Here is a 19,918-nt window from a genome sequence, read left to right on the forward strand (position 1 = left end):
CCGACAGATTGATCTCGGATTTTCCTCGCCCCGCAGGTTCCATTCCGTTGCCCAAAGCGGCCAAAGCTCCGCTCAAAATTCACCCCCTGGCCCGCCTGCCCCTCGCTGCCATCGTTAAGGAGTTGGGTGAGGAGATGGGGAGGGGGGGGGGAGAAGAAAAAAAAAAAAAAAATAAAAAAAAAAATGGGTGTGGGGGGGGTCCTTAAGGGGGTGTGGGGGGTATAACGTGGGTCTGGGGGTGATAGGGATGGACCCTCAGGGGGTTTGGGGGGGTTTGGGGCTTTTGGTGGGAGTTAAGGGATGGGGGGGGGGTTTGTGGGGGTGGGTGGGGGTCCCTGGGGGTGTGTGGGGGGGTCACAGTGTGTGTGTGGGGGGGTTAAAGGGATGGACCCTCAGGGTGTTTGGGGCTCTTGGCTGGGGGTAAGGAATAGTCGGGGGGTTTTTGGGGCTGGGGGGGGGATCTCTGGAGGTGCGGGGGGGTCCCTGGGGGTGTGGGAGGGGTCACAATGTGGGTGGGGGTGACAGTGATGGACCCTCAGGGTGCCTGGGGGGGGTTTGGGGCTTTTCCTGGGGGTTTTGGGGGCTATGGGGGGGGTTTGTGGGGTGACAGGGATGGGACCCCCCCAGGCTGTCTCGGCCAGGGCGGGGGTCTGCGGGCGTTGGGTGGATTTTGGGGTTCGTCCGGGGGAGCCGTGGGGGGCGCTGACCCCCCCTCGCCCCCCCCCCAGCGGCACAGGCCCCCCTGAAGCCGAAGACGCCGCGAGGCACCAAGACCCCGATCAACCGGAACCAGCTGAGCCAGAGCCGGGGGCTGGCGGGGGCTGGTGGGCAAGAGGGGCTACGAGGGGGCCGGCGAGGGCCACCGCCCCCCCCGGGTACGGGTACGGCACCCAGGGCTACCGGGGGGCCGCAGCCCCGGGGGGGCCGCCAGCCCCGAGGGGCGGGGTCTGCCCGGGACTGACAGGGAGCAGGGCCCGTGGGACAGGGGCTGCGGCAGGCAGGGGGGTGGGGTTTGAGGGTGATTGGCAGAGGGTGGAGCCTGGGGGTGACTGACAGGGGGTGGAGCTTGGGAAAAGGGGTTGAACTGCGGGTGGAGCTGGGGGAGATTGGCAGGGGTGGAGCCTGGGGTGATTGACAGGGCATGGAGTTGGGGGGGGGTGTGTTTGATTGGGTGGGGTCTCCGGAAGGGGGCTGGACTGGTGGGGGGTGGAGCCTGGAATGATTGACAGGGGGTGGAGCCTGGGGAAATAGGTTTGGAATGGCTGGTGGGGTCAGGTGATCGGCAGGGGGTGGGGCCTGGGGAAGGGTTAGACTGGGGGAGGAGGAGCTTGGGGTGATTGACAGGAGGGGGTGGAGCCTGGGACAAGCAATTAAACCAGCTGTGGGAATGTGGTGATCGACACGGGGCGGGGCATGTGATTGACAGCGGGGCGGGGCATGGGGAGCGAGTGGCCGGGCTCTGTTCGAGGGCCTGCAGGCGTGAGGCTGGCTCTGATTGGCTGGGCTGTGCGTGTGACTGACACCTCCTGGGTGAAGGGGCGGGGGGGGCGTGTGTAGTAGTGCGTGATTGGCAGAGGAGGAAGGGGCGTGGCCTCAACATTTCCCCGCCCAGGTCGGGGCCTCGGGCCTCCCCTTCTCGGCCAACGGGCGCCCCCTGGCGGCGGGGCTGCGCGCCGGGCCCCCCCCCGCCAGCAAACGGCAGAAGCTGAACCCCGCGGACGCCCCCAACCCCGTCGTGTTCGTGGCCACCAAGGACACCAGGTTGGGGGGGGGCTCTGGGGAGGAAGAGGGCACGGGGGGGGGGTCCTGGGGTGCCCCCCCCCCTCCCTCCTGACCCCCCCCCTCTCTGTGTGCCCCCCCCAGGGCGCTGCGGAAGGCGCTGACGCACCTGGAGCTCCGCCGCGCCGCCCGTCGCCCCAACCTGCCCCTCAAGGTGAAACCGGGGCTGCCCCTGCGGCCCGGGGGGGGGCCCCTGGCCCCCTCTGCCCCCCCCCACCCCGCCAGCACCTCAGAGCCCATCGTCCTCGAGGACTGACACCCCCCCCCCCCCCCAACCCGCCGCCGGGCCGGGCCCCTTTTGTATTTTTTTTATTTCCATAGAAACCGCGGGGGGTGGGGAGGGCCCGGGGCCGGTCTGGAGCCCCCCCCCACCCCCCCTTGCTGCCTGACACCCCCCCGTCCTTCTCCCTTGACCCCCTCCCCTCCCCAAATCCCCCCCCGCGGGCCCCTTTTGTACGTGGAGCGACGCCCCCGGTTTTGTATCTCGGGCTGTCCCGGTTCTGTAGCGACAGGAAATAAAAACCGACGATTTTTCTTCACCGGGAACCAACAACCGGCGCGGGGGGGGGGGGACAGACGGGGGGGGGGGCCGGACAGACACACGGAAACAAATCGGGGCGGAACGTTTCTTTCCGCGGAGTGTGTTTCCGGGAGGGGGCCGGATGCGGGAGGACCACTTGCGGCGGAAGTGACCTGGGGGGAATGGTCAGGTGACGGACAGCTTCCGGCGGAAGTGCCTCTGAGAGGGAAGCGGGAGGGCGCTGATGGCGGCGGGGGGAGGCCGGGCCCCGGCCCTCAACTCCCCGGTTATGGACGCGGGGCCCGGTGCGGCCCCGCTCGGTTCCGGCCCAGAGGCGGACCCCGACGTGGAGCCGCTTCCTCGGGGCGCGTTTCGCTGCCGCCTCTGCCAGGTTTCCGCGGCCAACCGTGAGTGCGGGACGCGGGTGTTAGAAATTCCCGGTGTCCCGGGGCTGCCGGCGTCACCCTCCGCCGCTTCTCCCCTCCCGCAGGGCCGAGCCTGGCGGATCATCTTCGGGGTAAAAAACACCAACGGCTGCGGAACCTCCGCGCCGAGCGCCGGGCCCAGGAGCAACGGAGCCTTTTCGTCAGCGGGTTCCCCCGCGGCACTTCGGCAGCGGAACTCACCGAATATTTCGGGGCTTTCGGGGACGTTGCGACCGTCGTGATGGACAAGGAGAAGGTGTGTGTGAAATGGCGGGGAGCGGGGGCTCTCCTCCGGGACGGGGCTGACGGGGCGCCCCGTTTCCGTAGGGCGCTTACGCCATCGTGGAGCTGCGGGAGGCCGCGGGCCGGGAGCGGGCGCTGGCCGAGCCCCAGCACGCTTTAGCCGGGCACCGGCTCCGTGTTCGGCCCCGGGAGGAAAAAGTTTTTGCTTATGGGCCCCGTCCCGGGCGCGGCCCCCGCCGGGAGGAGCCTCTTGGCCCCGGGAAGCTGGAACAGGCGCTTTGTCAGGCCCCGGATGTGAGTGTGACCTCGGGGGGGGTTTGAGGGGGGTCCTGGGGGTGTGGGGGGGGTTTGAGGGGGGTCCTGGGGGTGTGTGGGGGGTCTGGGGGTGGTTGAGGGGGGTCCTGGGGGTGTGGGGAGGGTCTTGGGAGCTTGAAGGGGGGTACCCGGGGCTCGAGGAGGGTCCTAGGGGGTGTGAGGGGGGTCCTGGGGGGGTTTGAGGGGGGTCCTGGGGGTGTGTGGGGGGTCCTGGGGGTGGTTGAGGGGGGTCCTGGGGGTGTGGGGGGGTCCTGGGGGTGGTTGAGGGGGGTCCTGGGGGTGTGGGGGGGGTCTGGGGGTGGTTGAGGGGGGTCCTGGGGGTGTGGGTAGGGTCCGGGGGCTTTTAGGGGTGTCCTGGGACATTTGAGGGGGGGTTCTGGGGGCTTGGAGAGGGTCCTGAGAGGTTTGAGGGGGGGTCCTGAGGGGGGTGTGGGGAGGGTCTGGGGGGGTCCTAGGGGTGTCCTGGGGGTGTGGGGGTGGTTGAGGGGGGTCCTGGGGGTGTGGGGGGGTCCCGGTGCTCTCCCAGGCACACACAGCACACCCCGGTGACTATCAGTGACCCCGAGGATCATTTCTGGGGGGGAACAAACTGCGGGGGGGTCCCCCAGTCCCCCCAGTACCCCCCCAGTAAGCCCCGTTGCCCGCAGGTGGACGCCCAGATGTCGCAGCTGGTGGAAGTGCTGGAGCTGAGCGAGGCCGAGCGCCGCCTCCGGCGCCTCCTGGTGACCCTTTTCCAGGAGGTTTTCACCGAATTTTTCCCCGGCAAGTTGTTGTTTTTTTTTTTTCCCCTCTCCCCTCGTGCCACACGGCCCCGTCCCTCCCACACCCCGGGCGTGTTTCTTTTTTTTTTTTATTTTGTTATTTCGTATTTTTCATTTTATATTTTTTATTTTTTCGGTTTTTGTTTCTTCGGTTTTTGTTTCTTCGGTTTTTGTTTCTTCGGTTTTATTTTTTTATTTTTTGTTTCTTCGGTTTTATTTTTTTATTTTTTGTTTCTTCGGTTTTATTTTTTTATTTTTTGTTTCTTCGGTTTCTGTTTTTTCATTTTTTCTGTTTTTTCATTTTTTCTGTTTTTTCATTTTTTCTGTTTTTTCATTTTTTCTGTTTTTTCATTTTTTCTGTTTTTTCATTTTTTCTGTTTTTTCATTTTTTCTGTTTTTTCATTTTTTCTGTTTTTTCATTTTTTCTGTTTTTTCATTTTTTCTGTTTTTTCATTTTTTCTGTTTTTTCATTTTTTCTGTTTTTTCATTTTTTCTGTTTTTTCATTTTTTCTGTTTTTTCATTTTTTCTGTTTTTTCATTTTTTCTGTTTTTTCATTTTTTCTGTTTTTTCATTTTTCCTGTTTTTTCATTTTTTCTGTTTTTTCATTTTTTCTGTTTTTTCATTTTTCTTTTTTATTTTTTTATTTCTTCAGTTTTGGTTTTTTAATTTTTTATATTTCTTCATTTTTTTTCTTTTTGTTTCTTCATGTTTTATGTTTCTTCATGTTTTATGTTTCTTCATTTTTTATTTCTTCATGTTTTATTTCATTTCTTCATTTTTTTATTCATTTTTCATTTCTTCATTCTTCTCCCCCCCTTTAGGCTGCACCGTGTTGCCCTTCGGTTCCTCCGTCAACGGCTTCGACACCCGCGGCTGCGACCTCGACCTCCTCCTCGATCTCGAACCCACCAAATCCCTCCAAGCCTCCACCCCAGACTCTTCCCTTCCCCAAAACTCCCTCCTGGCTGACATCGACTTAGTAGCCACCCCGGCAACCGACCTACTGGACCTGGTAGCCACCGTCCTACGCCGCTGCGTGCCGGGCGTGCGGTGCGCCGCGTCCGCCCCGTCCCCTCGGCCCGTCGCCCCGTCGTTAAATTCACCCACAAACAATCGGCCTTAACGGGCGACGTTTCCATCGACAACAGGTCAGCGTGGCTCCCGAGTTTTGGGGCCAAATCGCCGCCTTTCGGCGCCGTTTCCCCTCCCGGAACGTCCTTATTTATTATTATTTTATTTTATTTTTTTTTTAAACCCCCAGGCTGGCGCTGCTCAACACCCGTTTCCTGCGTCTCTGCGCCGCGGCCGACGGGCGCGTGCGCCCGCTGGTTTACGCCGTTCGCCTCTGGGCCAAACACCAGGGGTTGGCAGGTGAGAACCGGCCGCCGGTGGCTACCGGTGGCTCCCGGTGGCTACCTGACGCCATTTTGATGCCGGTTTTTTTCCCCCCCCCTTTTAGGCAACCCCTCGGGGGGCGGCCCCCTCCTCAACAACTACGCCCTGACGCTGCTGGTGCTGTTTTTCCTGCAGACGCGCAGCCCCCCCGTGCTCCCCACCGTGGCCCGGTTGAGGGATTTAGCCGGTAAAAATCCTTTTTTTTTTTTTTTTTTTTTTTTTTTTTTTTTAAAAAATTTTCGGACCCCCGTTTTCGGGGGGATTTTCCTGAGGGTTTTTGTTTCGCTGCAGGGGACGAGGACCGCGCCGTGGTGGCGGGGTGGGATTGTACCTTCCCCCGGGACGCGGCGGCGCTGGAGCCCAGCGCCAACACCCAGAGCCCCAGTGAGTGCTTTGGGGGGGTTGGAACATCGTTGGGAGGGTTTTGGGGGGGTCGCAGCCTCCCTGTGATTTTTTTTCGGGGGGGGTCACAGCCTCCCTGTGGGTGTTTTAAGGGGGTTTGGGGGGACGTAGCCTCCCTGTGATTTTTTTATGGGGGTCTTGGCCTCCCTGTGAGTGTTTTGGGGGGTTGTAGCATCCCTATGAGTTTTTTTGGGGGGGTCACAGCCTCCCTATGTGTTTTTGGGGGGGGTCGCAGCCTCCCTGTGAGTGTTTTGGGGGGTCTCAGCCTCCCTGTGATTTTTCTGGGGGGTCACAGCCTCCCTGTGAGTGTTTTGGGGGGGGTCGCAGCCTTCCTGTGAGTGTTTTGAGGGGGTCTCAGCATTCCTGTGAGTGTTTTGGGGGGGTCTCAGCATTCCTGTGAGTGTTTTGGGGGGGTCTCAGCATTCCTGTGAGTGTTTTGGGGGGGGTCTCAGCATTCCTGTGAGTGTTTTGGGGGGGTCTCAGCATTCCTGTGAGTGTTTTGGGGGGGTCTCAGCATTCCTGTGAGTGTTTTGGGGGGGTCACAGCCTCCCTGATTTTCTGGGTGTCTCAGCCTCCCTGTGGGTGTTTTGGGGGGTTGTAGCATCCCTATGAGTTTTTTTGGGGGGGTCACAGCCTCCCTATGTGTTTTTGGGGGGGGTCGCAGCCTCCCTGTGAGTGTTTTGGGGGGTCACAGCCTCCCTGTGAGTGTTTTGGGGGTTTTGGGGGGGGTCACAGCCTCCCTGTGAGTGTTTTGGGGGGGTCACAGCCTCCCTGTGAGTGTTTTGGGGGTTTTGGGGGGTCACAGCCTCCCTGTGAGGGTTTTGGGGGGGGTCACAGCCTCCCTGTGAGTGTTTTGGGGGGGTCACAGCCTCCCTGTGAGTGTTTTGGGGGGGTCACAGCCTCCCTGTGATTTTTCTGGGGGGTCTCAGCCTCCCTGTGAGTTTTTTTCCAGGATATTTTTTTTTTTTTTTTGGGGGGGGGGCTCACCCCATCCTCCCTTCCTCTCTCCCTCCCGCAGGTTCCCTCTTGGCCGAATTTTTCCATTTTTCAGCCGATTTCGACTTCGCGGGGCAGGTGATTTCCTTACGGGAAGGTCGAACCTTCCCCCCCGGGGACGAACTCGAAGGTTTCAAACTCGGATCCTTCAACCTCCAGGATCCTTTCGAGCTCAACCACAACGTGGCGGCCAACGTCAACCCCAAAACAGCCGCCCGCTTCTCCCGCTGCTGCCTCCACGCCGCCAAATATTCCCGCAGCCTCCAATTCCGACACAAATCCCCCAAAAAACGTCTCTGGGGTTTGACGAGACTTTTCCAACCCGGCGCCGTGGAACCGGGAGGAGCCGACGCCTCCAACAATTCCATTTTTTTAATTTCCATCCCTTTGGGTCAAGCTCCGTTCCGGGAGGTTTGTGCCGCTGTTGTTTTTGTGCTCCGGGATGTTCTCAAGTGTAGCTGCGTCGCGGGGAAAACACCCCAAATTTGTGAAGATTCGGGGGTCCCTGAGGAGGCGCCGAAAATTTTTGAGGATTTGGGGGCCCCCGAGGTGACGCCAGGGATGAGAACGAAGCGTCGGCTCCCCCCGGAACCGAACGGCACCGCGGCAAAAACACCCAAAATTTGTCAGGATTTGGGGGTTCCTGAGGAAATGCCAAAAAATTGTGAAGATTTGGGGGTTCCTGAGGAGGCGCCGAAAATTTGTGAGGATTTGGGGGTCCCCGAGGAAGTTCCCCGAATTTTTGAGGATTTGGGGGCCCCCGAGGTGACGCCGGGGATGGGAACGAAGCGTCGGCTCCCCCCGGAACCGAACGGCACCGCAGTGAAAACACCCAAAATTTGTCAGGATTTGGGGGTCCCCGAGGAAATGCCCAAAATTTGTGAAGATTTGGGGGTTCTTGAGGAAGTTCCCCAAATTTTTGAGGATTTGGGGGCCCCTGAGGAGGTGCCAGGAATGGAAACGAAGCATCGGCTCCCCCCGGAACCGAATGGCACCACAGTGAAAACACCCAAAATTTGTCAGGATTTGGGGGTCCGCGAGGAAATGCCCAAAATTTGTGAAGATTTGGGGGTCCCCGAGGAAGTTCCCCAAATTTGTGAGGATTTGGGGGCCCCCGAGGTGACGCCGGGGATGGGAACGAAGCGTCGGCTCCCCCCGGAACCGAACGGCGCCGCGGGGAAAAAGCCACGAATGGATGTTGGCGAGGAAGAGGAGGAAGAGGAAGAGGAAGTGGCGGGTTGTGAGGAAGCGGAAGATGGCCGCGAGGAAGAGGAGGAGGAGGAAGCAAGGGCCTGGAGCTGCGCCGTGTGGCACCGCGTCTGGACCGGGCGCCGCCGCCTGCGCCGCCGCCTGCGCCGCGGGGACGGGCCCCGAGAACCCGAAAACGACCAAAACGACTTAAAATTGGAACAAATCGTGTCCGAGACCCTCGTGCGGGAGGGAGGGGCCGCGGCCCCCCCGCGGCCGTTGCTGCGTTTCGCCGCCAGCGCCCGCCCGGCCCCCGCCCGCCGCCGCCACACGAGGCTTTTGCTGCGGTTGGTTCCTTCCCCCGACCCCCCCGCGACGCTTTTTCGGGATTTTTATCATTTTTTGAAGAGTTTTTTACCCGAAATGGTGCGACAGCGCTTGGGGCAGGGGACGGGGGGGGGAGAAACGGAGCCGCAGGACGCCGGGGGGGGGAGTTCGACAGCCTGAAGGGTTTTGTCAGTAAGAATTTATATATATATATATATTTTTTTTTTTTAAATGTGTGTGGTGTCATGGGGGGGGCCTTGGGGATTTTTGGGGAGAAAAACGGGAAAAAAAAAAAGGGAAAAAAAAAAGGAAAATATCCAGCAGGGAAGGGGGGGGGCGGTCCATCCCCGACCTTTCTAAAATTTATTTTTTTAAACTTTTTCCTGATTTAAAGTCGGGACTCGGAGCTCAGGTTATTGGGGGGGGGGTGGGGGGGTGGGGGCGTGAGGGCGGGGCTGGAGTTGTTTGACCGTTGCCCTTAGCAACTTATTTTGGCCCTTTGCCCTTAATTTGGGCTGAAAAAAGGGCAAAAAGGGGAAAAAATGGATGAAATATTTTAATTGGAAGGAACCGCCCCCCCCCCACACACACACCCCCAAAAAATCTTCAACCGCCTCCGGGCTGAGGCTGAGTTAAGGGGCGGGGTCTTGGGGGCGGAGTTAATAGGAGGGAGAGGGCGTGGATATGCAAATTTAATGCAAAGTGTCGCAGGGGCCGCCGGGAGGTGCCGAACTTCGGCGGGTTGGACGAGAGGGAGGAGCCAATGCAAATGCAAAGGTTTGGAGGGGTCCAATCGGGAGACGGCGGAGAGCGGGGCGGGGTTACGCTTAGCGAGGGGCGGAGATACGTAAATTTTAAGGCCGGTGTAGTGTCGCGGGGGCCGCCGGGAGCGGCCGGTGGCGCTGGCGGGGGGGGGGCGGCCGAGGGGATCAAAAAATTCCGGTTTTTTTTCGTTTTTTTTTCCTTTTTTTCGGCCCCGGCGCTCCCTCCGCTCCGCGCGCCGCCCCGGGAGTCAGCGGTGCCGCCCCCCCCACCTCCGCATGCCCCTTCCTCCTCCTCCTCCTCCTCCTCCTCTTCGCGCCGCCCCCCCCAAAATCGCTTCTGTCTCGCCGCCCCCCCCGGGGGGTTCGCTGCACCGCAGGAGCAGGAGCCGGACGCTCAGGAGGCACCAGAGGAAAAAGTTCACCCAGGCGGCTCCCTGCGGGGGGGGGGACACATACACACACAGAAAGAGCTTGAGCTGCGCCCCCATTTCTCCCCTTTTTCACCCCAATTTTATTCCCCCACACCCGGGCGCTGCGCTTCGCTCCAGCCCAGCGCAGACACACGGATCCGTTCTCCCCCTCCATCATCATCATCATCCTCACACCCCACCCCACCACCCCAGGAATTTTTTTTTTTTTTTTTTTTTTTTTTTTTTTGGGGGGGGTCACCTGCGCGCTGTAGAGATTCCTGTAGAAGCGCCTCGGCCTGTAGGACCCCCACGGTTTCTTTTCGGCCTCCTGACAGCTGTCGGGATGAGGAAGAAGAGCGGCGCGCAGTGTGAGGAGGAAGAAGAAGGTGGCGGGGAGGGAGGGGGTACAGGGAGCCCCCCCCCACAGGAGGAAGGTGTCGGTACCTCCTCACGCTCTGGGTCTGCACCAGGGAGGCGCAGAGCGTGTCCAGCCCCACGCGGACGACGCAGGCCGAGACGAGGAGGAAGAAGAGGATGATGATGGTGACGCCCAGGGCGACGCTGAGCCAAACGCGGTCCCTGTGGCACGTGGCGGTGTTTCGTGTTGCGGATTTGTTTTTTGGGGTGGGAGGGGGCCCCCCCCGGTCCCCCCCCTCAGCTCACCACGGCGCCCGGTGGGTGCAGCAGGCGGTGAGGCCGTAGAGCAGCGCCGAGAAGCTGCCCAAGGCCACCACGACGGAGACGCCCGAGACGAAGTGACAGAGCGAGCCGGGGCTGAAGGCTTTGGGCACCAGCGCGCTCCCGTTCCAACCGACGGAGCCGTAGAGGAGGCACCGACCCCCGAACTCCCCCTGCGGATGGACGGGAACCCCCCCCATGGCCCCCCCAAAATGTGGTGAGGTCACACACCCCACACACACACCCCGGGGGCAGAGGGGACAAACCGGTGGGGCAGGAGGAGGAGGAGGAGGAGGAGGAAGGAAGCCCAAACCACCGCGGTGACTCCTCGATGCTGTGGGATGGGGGGGGGGCGGGGGGCCCTCCCTCAGCACCCCACTTTGTCCTCTGTGTGCCCCCCCCCCCGCGCACTCCCTCTGTGGGACCCCCCAAACTTTTAGGGAGCAGCCATGACACACCCCCCCGGGGGGGGGGGGCAGAGGGAAGGACGCTCAGTCCCGGCGGGACAAACCGGTGGAGCAGGAGGAGGAGGAAGAGGAGGAAGAAACCCCAAACCATCTCGGCTGAACCCTGTCCTCAACGCTGAGGGATTGGGGGGGGCCCCCCCCCCGCCCCCCAGCACCCCCCCTTTTGCCCCGTCCCCCCCCCTCAGCACCCCCCGACACACTCTGTGGGACCCCCAAACTTTTAGGGAGCAGCCAGGACGGTTCTGGAGCCCCCCCGGGACCCACGAGGGTGACGTGGGGGGGGGGAGAAAATTTTGGGGTACAGAGAAGAACCAGCCCCCCCCTTTACACCTTACGCCCCCCCCGGGGCGGTACCTGCGCCACGGTGAGCGCCGACGCGCAGACGATCCCGCAGAGGAAAGCGGCTCCGTGGAGCCCCAACTCCAGCAGCTGCAGGACGGACGCCGCCATCTTCCACCCCCCCACACCCCCCCACCCTTCCTCCTCCTCCTCCTCCTCCTCCTCAGGGTGTGGCTCAGCTCCACCCCCCCCCCCCCGCCCCAAATCCATCCTCAACACCTTCACCCATCCTCACGCCACCAGTGCGGGGAAAAACGAGGAAATTAAAACCAGCCAAAAAAAATCCACCAAAAATCGCTTTTTTTATTTATTTATTTTTTTAAAAAATATTTTTGGACACCGAGCGCCCGGAACGGGATCAAAGGTCAAAGATTTGGGGCTGACGTGGCGCTGAGGACAAACACAAAGCTGAGGGGGGGGGCACAGGGCCCCTCAAGGGCCGATTTATCTCCCGTTTTACTCATTTCCCTCAAAATACACATTTTTTGTAGCAACCGCCCCATCCCGCGCCTCGTCTTCCCTTTTTTTTTTTTTTTTTTTCTCCCCCCAACCCAGCTCCCCCGGGGGGAGGCGACCTCCCTTCTTTCGTTTCCCCCCCCCCAAAAAAAAAACCCCACCGCACCCCCACAACGTCATTACTAAAAAAAAAAAAAAAAAAATAACGAGGGAGGGTCGATAACGAGCGGAGGGGGAGGATTCCGCCCCGCTCACCGCCGCCCCACAACCTGCTCCCACCCTTCTGGGCTACCGGGATTTTGGTTTTACTAGCCACCGGGCTTGTGGCTACGAACCCTCCGGCCACGAGATTTTTTTTATTAAGCGCCGGACGCGCGTTACGGCGGGCGGTGGCGCACGCTGGCCCGTGGCTACCGGCGGGGTGGGCAACGAGCCCCCTCCCCACCTCAGAGCAGGAGGTGCAGGGAGTACTCGGCCCGCGGCCAGCGCCGGGCGGGGCGGGTGGTCCGGCCAATCATGGGCAGTTTTTGGGTGTAACGAGACACGTGGCCGGGCCCGTGGTGTTGGGGGAAGTGGGTTTGGAACAAGCGGCCCTGGCAGCGGCGCCCGGCCTGACGCCCCGCGATGACGAAACTGAACCGCGGGGCCCCCCGAGGGGCAAAACGACATTTTTGAAAAATTTCTCGAGCTCCCGGGCGGTGTCCGGGCTGCCGGGGGGTTCCGCGGGGTCGGGCCAAGCTGGTTGGACGATGCAAAGCCGGGCGACCGGGCGGGGGCTCGGCTCCCCGGGGGCTCTCCTCCTCCCGCGGGCTCACCGTGGCGTTGGCCGTCAGCTGCGGCATTTTCCGCGTCGCTCCTTCGGTTCCGAAGGGCGGCGGCTCCTTCCGGCTTCCTTCGGGGGTGGCGGGAAGGGGCAACGTCGCCGGGGGCAACCCGGTCCCGAAACGAGCGGCCAAACTGTCGCCGAAAAAATCGTAGAGTTCCCGATACATCTCGTGAAGGGAAAGCGCCGGGGGAACGGGGGCAGAGGCCGAGGGGGGGCCGCCGCCCCCTAGTTGGAGCAGCGGCCGCCCCAGGCCGAAGCCCGGCTCCGAGGGGGGGTCTGGCTTGGGGCTGTGTCGTGGGGACCCCTCCTGCGGCGCCCCGGCCCCCCCCGCCGGCTCCTGCTGCGCTTTCATCTTCAACAGGCGCTCGACGGCCACCTGGAAAAATGGCGGCGGGGAGGAATTCACAGAATCACTCTCCGGCCACTCAGCTTGTAGCCACGCAGGGGGTGGTTGTGGCCCAACCGCAAGACCCGGCCCTTGGTCTCGTTGAGGCTCATCCCGTTGACGTTGGCCAACAACCCAACCGCAAGACCCGTCCCTTGGCCTCGTTGAGGCTCATCCCGTTGACGTTGGCCAACAACCCAACCGCAAGACCCGTCCCTTGGCCTCGTTGAGGCTCATCCCGTTGACGTTGGCCAACAACCCAACCGCAAGACCCGTCCCTTGGCCTCGTTGAGGCTCATCCCATTGACATTGGCCAACAGCCCAACTGCAAGACCCGTCCCTTGGCCTCGTTGAGGCTCATCCCGTTGACGTTGGCCAACAACCCAACCACAAGACCCATCCCTTGGCCTCATTGAGGCTCATCCCGTTGACGTTGGCCAACAACCCAACCGCAAGACCCATCCCTTGGCCTCGTTGAGGCTCATCCCGTTGACCTTGGCCAACAACCCAACTGCAAGACCCGGCCCTTGGCCTCGTTGAGGCTCATCCCGTTGACCTTGGCCAACAGCCCCGATCTCCGCGAGTCATCGCCGGCCACCCGCGAGGCCCCGCCGCTTGCCCGAGGGGGACTCACCAAAATGGCTCCATAAACTTTGTGCCCGTCAGCTTTGACCTGAGCGTTGGAGACGGAATAATCGTCCAGCACGGCCTGGAGGTTGGCCCAGTAGGTGGGGAGGTGGGGGTACAGCACCCGCTCCACCGCCTGCGGGACGGACAGACGGACCGACAGCGGCACCGGGGGGACACCACAGGGGAGCCCCAGCCCCTCCGTGTGTCCCCCCCCCCTCACCTTCCAGCCCAGGGCGTGCAGCCCCACCACGGCGCCGTAGTGGGAGCAGAGCGGCCGCACGGGGTCGGCCAGAACCTTCTGGAGCGAGAGGAGGATCTGGTGGTAGAGGCCGCTCAGGAGGTCGCCGTGAGTCCTGGGGAGAGCGGGAGCTGCGAAACGCCTCGGCCCGCCCCAAAACGGCCTTCGGGAACCCCCCTGCCTCCACCCCAAAACCTCCTTTTTCTTTTTTTTTACCCGACCTTCTTCCACCCCAACACGTTTTTAACCTTCTTCCACCCCAAAACCTCCTTTTTTTTAACCCAACTCCCTCCGCCCTGCTTTTTTTTTACCTCCCACCCACAAACCCTCTTTTTTTTTTTTCACCCACCTTCCTCCTCCACACCCCAATTTTTTTTACCCCACCTTCCTCCACCCCAAACCCTTTTTTTTGTTACTCTCCTTCTACCCCAACCCCTTTTTTTTACCCAAACACCTTTTTTTTACCCCAGCTTCCTCCAGCCCCAAAACCCTTTTTTTGTTACTCTCCTTCTACCCCAATACCCCTTTTTTACCCCAATACCCCTTTTTTTTACCCCAATACCCCTTTTTTTTACCCCAATACCCCTTTTTTTTACCCCAATACCCCTTTTTTTTACCCCAATACCCCTTTTTTTTACCCCAATACCCCTTTTTTTTACCCCAATACCCCTTTTTTTTACCCCAATACCCCTTTTTTTTACCCCAATACCCCTTTTTTTTACCCCAATACCCCTTTTTTTTACCCCAATACCCCTTTTTTTTACCCCAATACCCCTTTTTTTTACCCCAATACCCCTTTTTTTTACCCCAATACCCCTTTTTTTTACCCCAATACCCCTTTTTTTTACCCCAATACCCCTTTTTTTTACCCCAATACCCCTTTTTTTTACCCCAATACCCCCTTTTTTTACCCCAATACCCTTTTTTTTACCCCAATACCCCTTTTTTTTAACCCCAATACCTTTTTTTTTACCCCAATACCCTTTTTTTAACCCACCTTCCTCACCCCAAATCCCTCTTCCGTTACTCTCCTTCCACCCCACACCCTCCTTTTTTTTTTTTCCACCCACCTTCCTCCACCCCAACCCATTTTTTTTCCACCCACCTTCCTCCACCCCAACCCATTTTTTTTTTGTTACTCTCCTTCCACCCCACACCCTCCTCCTTTCCACCCCCCCGCCGCCGTTTTTCGACCCTCCTGCCCGCCCACCAGAAGATGCGGCTCAGCAGCATGGCCGCGTAGTCGCGCAGCGTCCAGTGGTCGTTGAGGGGGTTGATGGAGGCCGCCAGCGGCTCCAGGGCGCAGTACATGACGCTCCCGATCAGGCTCCGCACGTACGAGCCCAGACACAGGAACGGGTTTTGGATCAAACTCCGGGCGATGTGCAACAACCGGTTCAGCTGTTCCAGGTCGTGACTCACCGACTTCACCTTCGGGATGATTTTTATCACGTCGGGGGGGATTGGAGTTTCCTCCCCCCACTCCCTCCACCCCCTTGTTTTGCCCCAGGGAACCCCCCCGGTGCTCACCCCGCTGACCACGTAGACGAAGTAAGGCAGGAGGGCGGCGATTTTGGAATTGGTCTGGAGGTCCTGGAGGGCCACCTGTGGGTCAAAATGGTAGCCGGGGGCTTGTGGGGTGGAGAAAAGGGGAGAAAGACCCTCGCCGGGGGGGGGGGGGGGAGAAAGACCCTCGCCGGGGGGGCGGGGGGGGGAGAAAGACCCTCGCCGGGGGGGAAAACCCCTCGTTGGGGTGACGGGGATTAATTTTCGGGGAGGAAAACCTCTCATTGGGGCAATGGGGATTAATTAGGGGGGGGCAAAACCCCTCATTAGGGTGACGGGGGGGCAAAATTCCTCCCTGGGGTGATGGAGATTAATTGGGGGGGGGGGGGGCAAAACCCCTTGCTGGGGTGATGAGGATTAATTGGGGGGGGCAAAACCCCTCGCTGGGGGGATGAGGATTAATTGGGGGGGGGCAAAACCCCTCGCTGGGGGGATGAGGATTAATTGGGGGGGGCAAAACCCCTCGCTGGGGGGATGAGGATTAATTGGGGGGGGCAAAACCCCTCGCTGGGGGGATGAGGATTAATTGGGGGGGGGGCAAAACCCCTCGCTGGGGTGATGAGGATTAATTGGGGGGGGGCAAAACCCCTCACTGGGGTGACAGGGGGGAGAAAATCCCTCGTTGTGGCGACGGGGATTAATTAAGAGGGGGACAAAACCTGTTGTGGTGATGAGGGGGGGTAAAATCCCTCATTGGGGTGACAGGGATTAATTAGGGGGGGGTCAAAACCCCTCGCTGGGGTTTGGGGGGGGGTCCGGGGGGGGTTTTTTTCCCACCTTCATGAGCTGGGGGTCGTCGCCCAGCACGGCGCGGGTGACGTGTTGGTAATACTTGAGCAGATCGTCCGTCAGCGTGGAGACGGCGCTGGGCACTGCGGGGGGGGGACACACACACAACGGCGCCGTCACCCCCAAACCCAACCCCGCCGTGAGGTTAGGGGGGACCCCCCCTCACCCCAAAACACCCCTCACCACTCCTCACCGGCTCCTTGCGGCTCCAAGTTGCCTTTTCCGTCCAAGTACGAGACGTGAACTGGAAGAAGGAGGCGACGGTGGCCACGGGGCTGATTGGGGGGGGGGGGGGGTGTTTTTTGGGGTAAAAAAAAAAAGGGGGGGACCCCCCCCTCACCTCGTACGGTCGTCTCGGCGCAGCCCTTGGGGATGTTGGTGGCCAGGGCCAGCTCCACCAGGTTGACCTCTCGGTCCTCCTGGAAGTACAAGTCGCCCTCCTTGATGGCCCGGAAGGGCAACGCGTCCTGCGAGCCGTAGCCACACACGGCCTGGGGGGGCGGGGGGGGAGAGGAGGTGTCGGGGGGTGACACCTTACCCCCCCCCCCAAAAAACCTGACCGGTGGCCCCAGTATGGCCCCAGTCCCACTAGGGTGCCCAGTTCCCCTCTAGTAGCCCCCAGACTGTCCCCAGTTCCCCCCCAGTCCACACAGAATGTCCCCAGTTCCCACCAGTGTTCCCAGTTCCCCCCCCAAAGTGTCCCCAGTTCCCCCCCCAGTCCACACAGAATGTCCCCAGTTCCCACCAGTGTTCCCAGTTCCCCCCCCAAAGTGTCCCCAGTCCCTCCAGTCCACACAGAATGTCCCCAGTTCCCACCAGTGTCCCCAGTTCCCCCCCCCAGTATCCCCAGTCCACACAAGAGTGTCCCCAGTTCCCACCAGTTCCCCCAGAGTGTCCCCAGTATTCCCAGTACTTCCAGTGTCCCCAGTTCCCCCTCCGTCCACACAGAACGTCCCCAGTTCCCACCAGTTCCCCCAGTCCCCCCCAGAGTGTCCCCAGTATCCCCAGTACTTCCAGTGCCCCCACTCCCCGCCAGTCTCCCCTCAGCGTGCCCCCAGTCCCCCCCAGTCTCCCACAGAGTGCCCCCAGTTCAACCCCAGTAACCCCCAGCGTGCCCCCAGTCCCCCCCAGAGTGCCCCCAGTAACCCCCAGCGTGCCCCCAGTAACCCCCAGCGTGCCCCCAGCGTGCCCCCAGTCCCCCCCCAGTAACCCCCAGAGTGTCCCCAGGCCCCCCCCAGTAACCCCCAGAGTGTCCCCAGGCCCCCCCCAGTAACCCCCAGCGTGCCCCCAGTCCCCCCCCAGTAACCCCCAGCGTGCCCCCAGTAACCCCCAGCGTGCCCCCAGTAACCCCCCAGTCCCCCCCAGAGTGCCCCCAGTCCCCCCCAGACCCCCCCCAGTGTCCCCAGTCCCCTCCAGTCCCCCCCAGAGTGCCCCAGTCCCCCCCCAGTAACCCCCAGAGTGTCCCCAGTCCCCCCCAGAGTGCCCCCAGTTCCCCCCAGACCCCCCCCAGTGTCCCCAGTCCCCCCCAGTCCCCCCCAGAGTGCCCCCAGTCCCCCCCAGACCCCCCCCAGTGTCCCCAGTCCCCTCCAGTCCCCCCCAGAGTGCCCCCAGTCCCCCCCAGAGTGCCCCCAGTCCCCCCCAGAGTGCCCCCAGTCCCCCCCAGTAACCCCCAGCGTGCCCCCAGTCCCCCCCAGTCCAGCACCGTTACCTCCACGTTACTCCAGCGCAGCGCCCGGTTAAAATCCTCCACGGTCAGCTTGCGGCGCCGCGTGTGTTTCATGAACTGGGAGCTGTTCTGGGGGGGGCACCGGGACACACCGGCTCCGTTCCCGGCCCCGTTCCCCTTGCCGGCCCCCCCCGCCGCGCCCCCCGGCCCGGCCGTACCTGCGTGGCCTCCCGCAGGCGGTAACAAACGTCCTCGGCCAAGAGCGCGGCCACCTCGTCGCTGAGCTCCAGGCCGGCGCTCTCCGCCATGAGCCGCACCGACTCCCGCGGCAGCTCCACGAAGCGCCGCTCCTCCCGCTCCGACATGGCGGCGGCGGCGGGCCCCGCCCACCGAGGGGCGGGGCCAGGGAGGGGAGCGGCCGCAGGGCCCGCTGGGAGATGGGAGGGGCCGGACTTGCGGGCTTTGGGGAGGGAGGAGCGAATTGCGAATGGAAGGGTGGAGGGGCCAATGGGGTCGCGGAGATTGGGGAGGGGGGGGTTAGGCGGCGCGAGGGGCGGAGATATGCAAATTTAGGGCAGAAAAAGCGTCGCCGGGGCCGCTGGGAAGTGCTGGTTGTGGGAGATTCTGCTTTGGGGGAAAAGGGGGAGGAGCGAACGCGAATTGAAGGGTGGAGGGGCCAATCGGGTTGTGGAGATTGGGAGGGGGGGGTTAGGCGGCGCAAGGGGCGGAGATATGCAAATTTAGGGCAGAAAAAGCGTCGCCGGGGCTGCTGGGAGGTGCCAGTGGCGGGAGATTCTGCGTTGGGGGAAAAGGGGGAGGAGCGAATGCGAATTGAAGGGTGGAGGGGCCAATGGGGTCGCGGAGATTGGGGAGGAGGGGGGTTAGGCGGCGCGAGGGGCGGAGATATGCAAATTTAAGGCAGACCCGGTGTCACAAGGGCTGCTGGTCGCGGGAGATTCCTGGGTTGGGGAAAAAGGGGGAGGAGCGAATGCGAATTGAAGGGTGGAGGGGCCAATCGGGTTGCGGAGATTGGTTAGAGGAGAGTGGGGCGGGGTTAGGTAGGGTGAGGGGCGGAGATATGCAAATTTAGGGCAGAAAAAGTATCGCCGGGGCCGCTGGGAGGCGCCGGTCCCGGGAGATTCTGCGTTGGGGAAAACGGGGGAGGAGCGAATGCAAATTGAAGGGTGGAGGGGCCAATCAGGTTGTGGAGATTGGGAAAGTGGAGAGTGGGGCGGAGTTAGGAAGGGTGAGGGGCGGAGATATGCAAATTTAGGGCAGACAAAGTATCGCAGGAGATTCTCAGGTTGGGAGGGAGGGGGAGGAGCGAATGCAAATAGTCATTTTGCATGCCCAGGTTCTCGATTTGCATAGCCACTCCCCTCCCACAGCTCCCAACGAGTCCTATTTGCATAGCCACGCCCACTCATCGCTATACCACGCCCCCTTGATGCATTCACCCCACCCAGGCATCGTCAGGGAGATGCTGAGCCCAAACACCCCCAAAACAGCCAAAAATTGCCCCAAAACTGCTGCAAATCCCCTCCCAAACCCCGATTAATTAACCCGCTAATTAAACAAACTTTTGAGCATCCCGAAAGCGAGCGACCGTCCTTCAAATCCTAAAAATAAAAAAAAAAACCTAAAAATTGATTTTTTTTTTTTTTTGGTAAAGCCGTTCTGCAATTTAGCACATTTCTCACCGGCAACCTCAAAAAAATCTTTAAAAGTTGAAAAAAAAAAAAAAATTAAAAAATGTTTTAAAAGAATTAAAGCTTGTTTGTGCAATTGAGGCTTAAATTAAGGTGAAACACCCCCAAAATGTTTTTACATTTAAAAAAAAAAAAAATAAATTAAATTTAGGAAAAAAATAAATGAAGCGGGGTCGCCTCTCAGAAATCTGTAAGAAATGGGAAAAAAAAAAAAAAATTTAAAGTGAAACAAATCCGCTCGCTGCCCCAAACTTCCCCGTCGTCTTAAATCTGTCTTAATCTGCATATTCAAATTTAAATGTGCAAATTAATTTGCATATCAGAAGATTAATCCACGACCTCAGTTCCACGAGAACGTGGGTTCTATGCGTTGTGTGTGTTAATTATCTAATTAATTAGCGGTCGCCGCCTCTCCTGCTGCCAAGTTTAATTTTTCCTCATTTTTGCTGGTTTTTGGGCAAAACCAGCTCCATCCCGTGGTGGTTTTTTTTTTTCCTCTTTTATCAAACTTTTTTTTTTTTTTTTTTTTAAGGCTGTAGCTGTAAATTAACGCATAGGCCTTCAGCAAATCGGGTTTTACTCAAATCAGCGCCTCCTTTTGAGGAGAAAACTTGAAAAATTTAATAAATTTGGCAGCTCTGCA

General features: G+C 60.1%; 3 protein-coding genes and 1 long non-coding RNA gene across 4 annotated transcripts; 2 read left to right on the plus strand and 2 right to left on the minus strand.

Annotated features, from left to right (window-relative positions):
- Positions 1 to 36: 36 nt before the first annotated feature.
- LOC141972385 (uncharacterized) lies at positions 37 to 2,318 on the plus strand. The gene is made up of 4 exons (XR_012635371.1): positions 37 to 126; positions 729 to 881; positions 1,613 to 1,761; positions 1,864 to 2,318. It is a non-coding gene; the product is annotated as an uncharacterized LOC141972385 (long non-coding RNA).
- A 149-nt stretch (positions 2,319 to 2,467) lies between these two features.
- LOC141972342 (speckle targeted PIP5K1A-regulated poly(A) polymerase-like) lies at positions 2,468 to 8,532 on the plus strand. Its single transcript, XM_074930220.1, is given in 10 exon segments — positions 2,468 to 2,706; positions 2,790 to 2,980; positions 3,052 to 3,261; positions 3,930 to 4,044; positions 4,866 to 5,089; positions 5,092 to 5,192; positions 5,306 to 5,415; positions 5,504 to 5,626; positions 5,731 to 5,823; positions 6,860 to 8,532. Coding segments are annotated over 10 exon segments (3,003 nt in total). The 5' UTR covers positions 2,468 to 2,543.
- A 263-nt stretch (positions 8,533 to 8,795) lies between these two features.
- Positions 8,796 to 11,125, minus strand: TMEM179B (transmembrane protein 179B). The gene is made up of 5 exons (XM_074930263.1): positions 11,026 to 11,125; positions 10,190 to 10,377; positions 9,971 to 10,105; positions 9,786 to 9,861; positions 8,796 to 9,550 (listed from the first exon to the last, which is right to left on the minus strand). The coding sequence occupies exons 1-5, from the start codon at positions 11,119 to 11,121 to the stop codon at positions 9,365 to 9,367; spliced, it is 681 nt and encodes a 226-aa protein (XP_074786364.1). The 5' UTR covers positions 11,122 to 11,125; the 3' UTR covers positions 8,796 to 9,364.
- A 517-nt stretch (positions 11,126 to 11,642) lies between these two features.
- Positions 11,643 to 19,742, minus strand: LOC141972395 (TAF6-like RNA polymerase II p300/CBP-associated factor-associated factor 65 kDa subunit 6L). The gene is made up of 10 exons (XM_074930274.1): positions 17,785 to 19,742; positions 17,609 to 17,695; positions 16,241 to 16,391; positions 16,094 to 16,144; positions 15,889 to 15,983; positions 15,076 to 15,150; positions 14,756 to 14,976; positions 13,528 to 13,660; positions 13,312 to 13,440; positions 11,643 to 12,668 (listed from the first exon to the last, which is right to left on the minus strand). Exons 1-10 carry the CDS (start codon positions 17,929 to 17,931, stop codon positions 11,913 to 11,915), a joined length of 1,845 nt encoding a protein of 614 aa, XP_074786375.1. The 5' UTR covers positions 17,932 to 19,742; the 3' UTR covers positions 11,643 to 11,912.
- Between the last annotated feature and the right edge of the window lie 176 nt (positions 19,743 to 19,918).

This window comes from Athene noctua, chromosome 32 (genome assembly GCF_965140245.1).
Source record: "Athene noctua chromosome 32, bAthNoc1.hap1.1, whole genome shotgun sequence".
Lineage (NCBI taxonomy): Eukaryota > Metazoa > Chordata > Aves > Strigiformes > Strigidae > Athene > Athene noctua.

Bases quoted from the DNA above. Each gene is read 5' to 3' on its own strand.
- TMEM179B (XM_074930263.1), bottom strand. From the start codon at position 11,121: ATGGCGGCGTCCGTCCTGCAGCTGCTGGAGTTGGGGCTCCACGGAGCC. The intron at 10,106-10,189 runs GTGAGCTGAGGG...CACGTGCCACAG, and splicing joins TGCACCCACCGGGCGCCGTG to GGACCGCGTTTGGCTCAGCG. The intron at 9,551-9,785 runs GTGACCCCCCCC...CCCCCCCCGCAG, and splicing joins GGAATCTCTACAGCGCGCAG to GGAGCCGCCTGGGTGAACTT.
- LOC141972395 (XM_074930274.1), bottom strand. From the start codon at position 17,931: ATGTCGGAGCGGGAGGAGCGGCGCTTCGTGGAGCTGCCGCGGGAGTCG. The intron at 16,392-17,608 runs GTAACGGTGCTG...CCGCCCCCCCAG, and splicing joins TGCGCTGGAGTAACGTGGAG to GCCGTGTGTGGCTACGGCTC. The intron at 13,441-13,527 runs GTGAGGGGGGGG...TCCGTCCCGCAG, and splicing joins TGCACGCCCTGGGCTGGAAG to GCGGTGGAGCGGGTGCTGTA.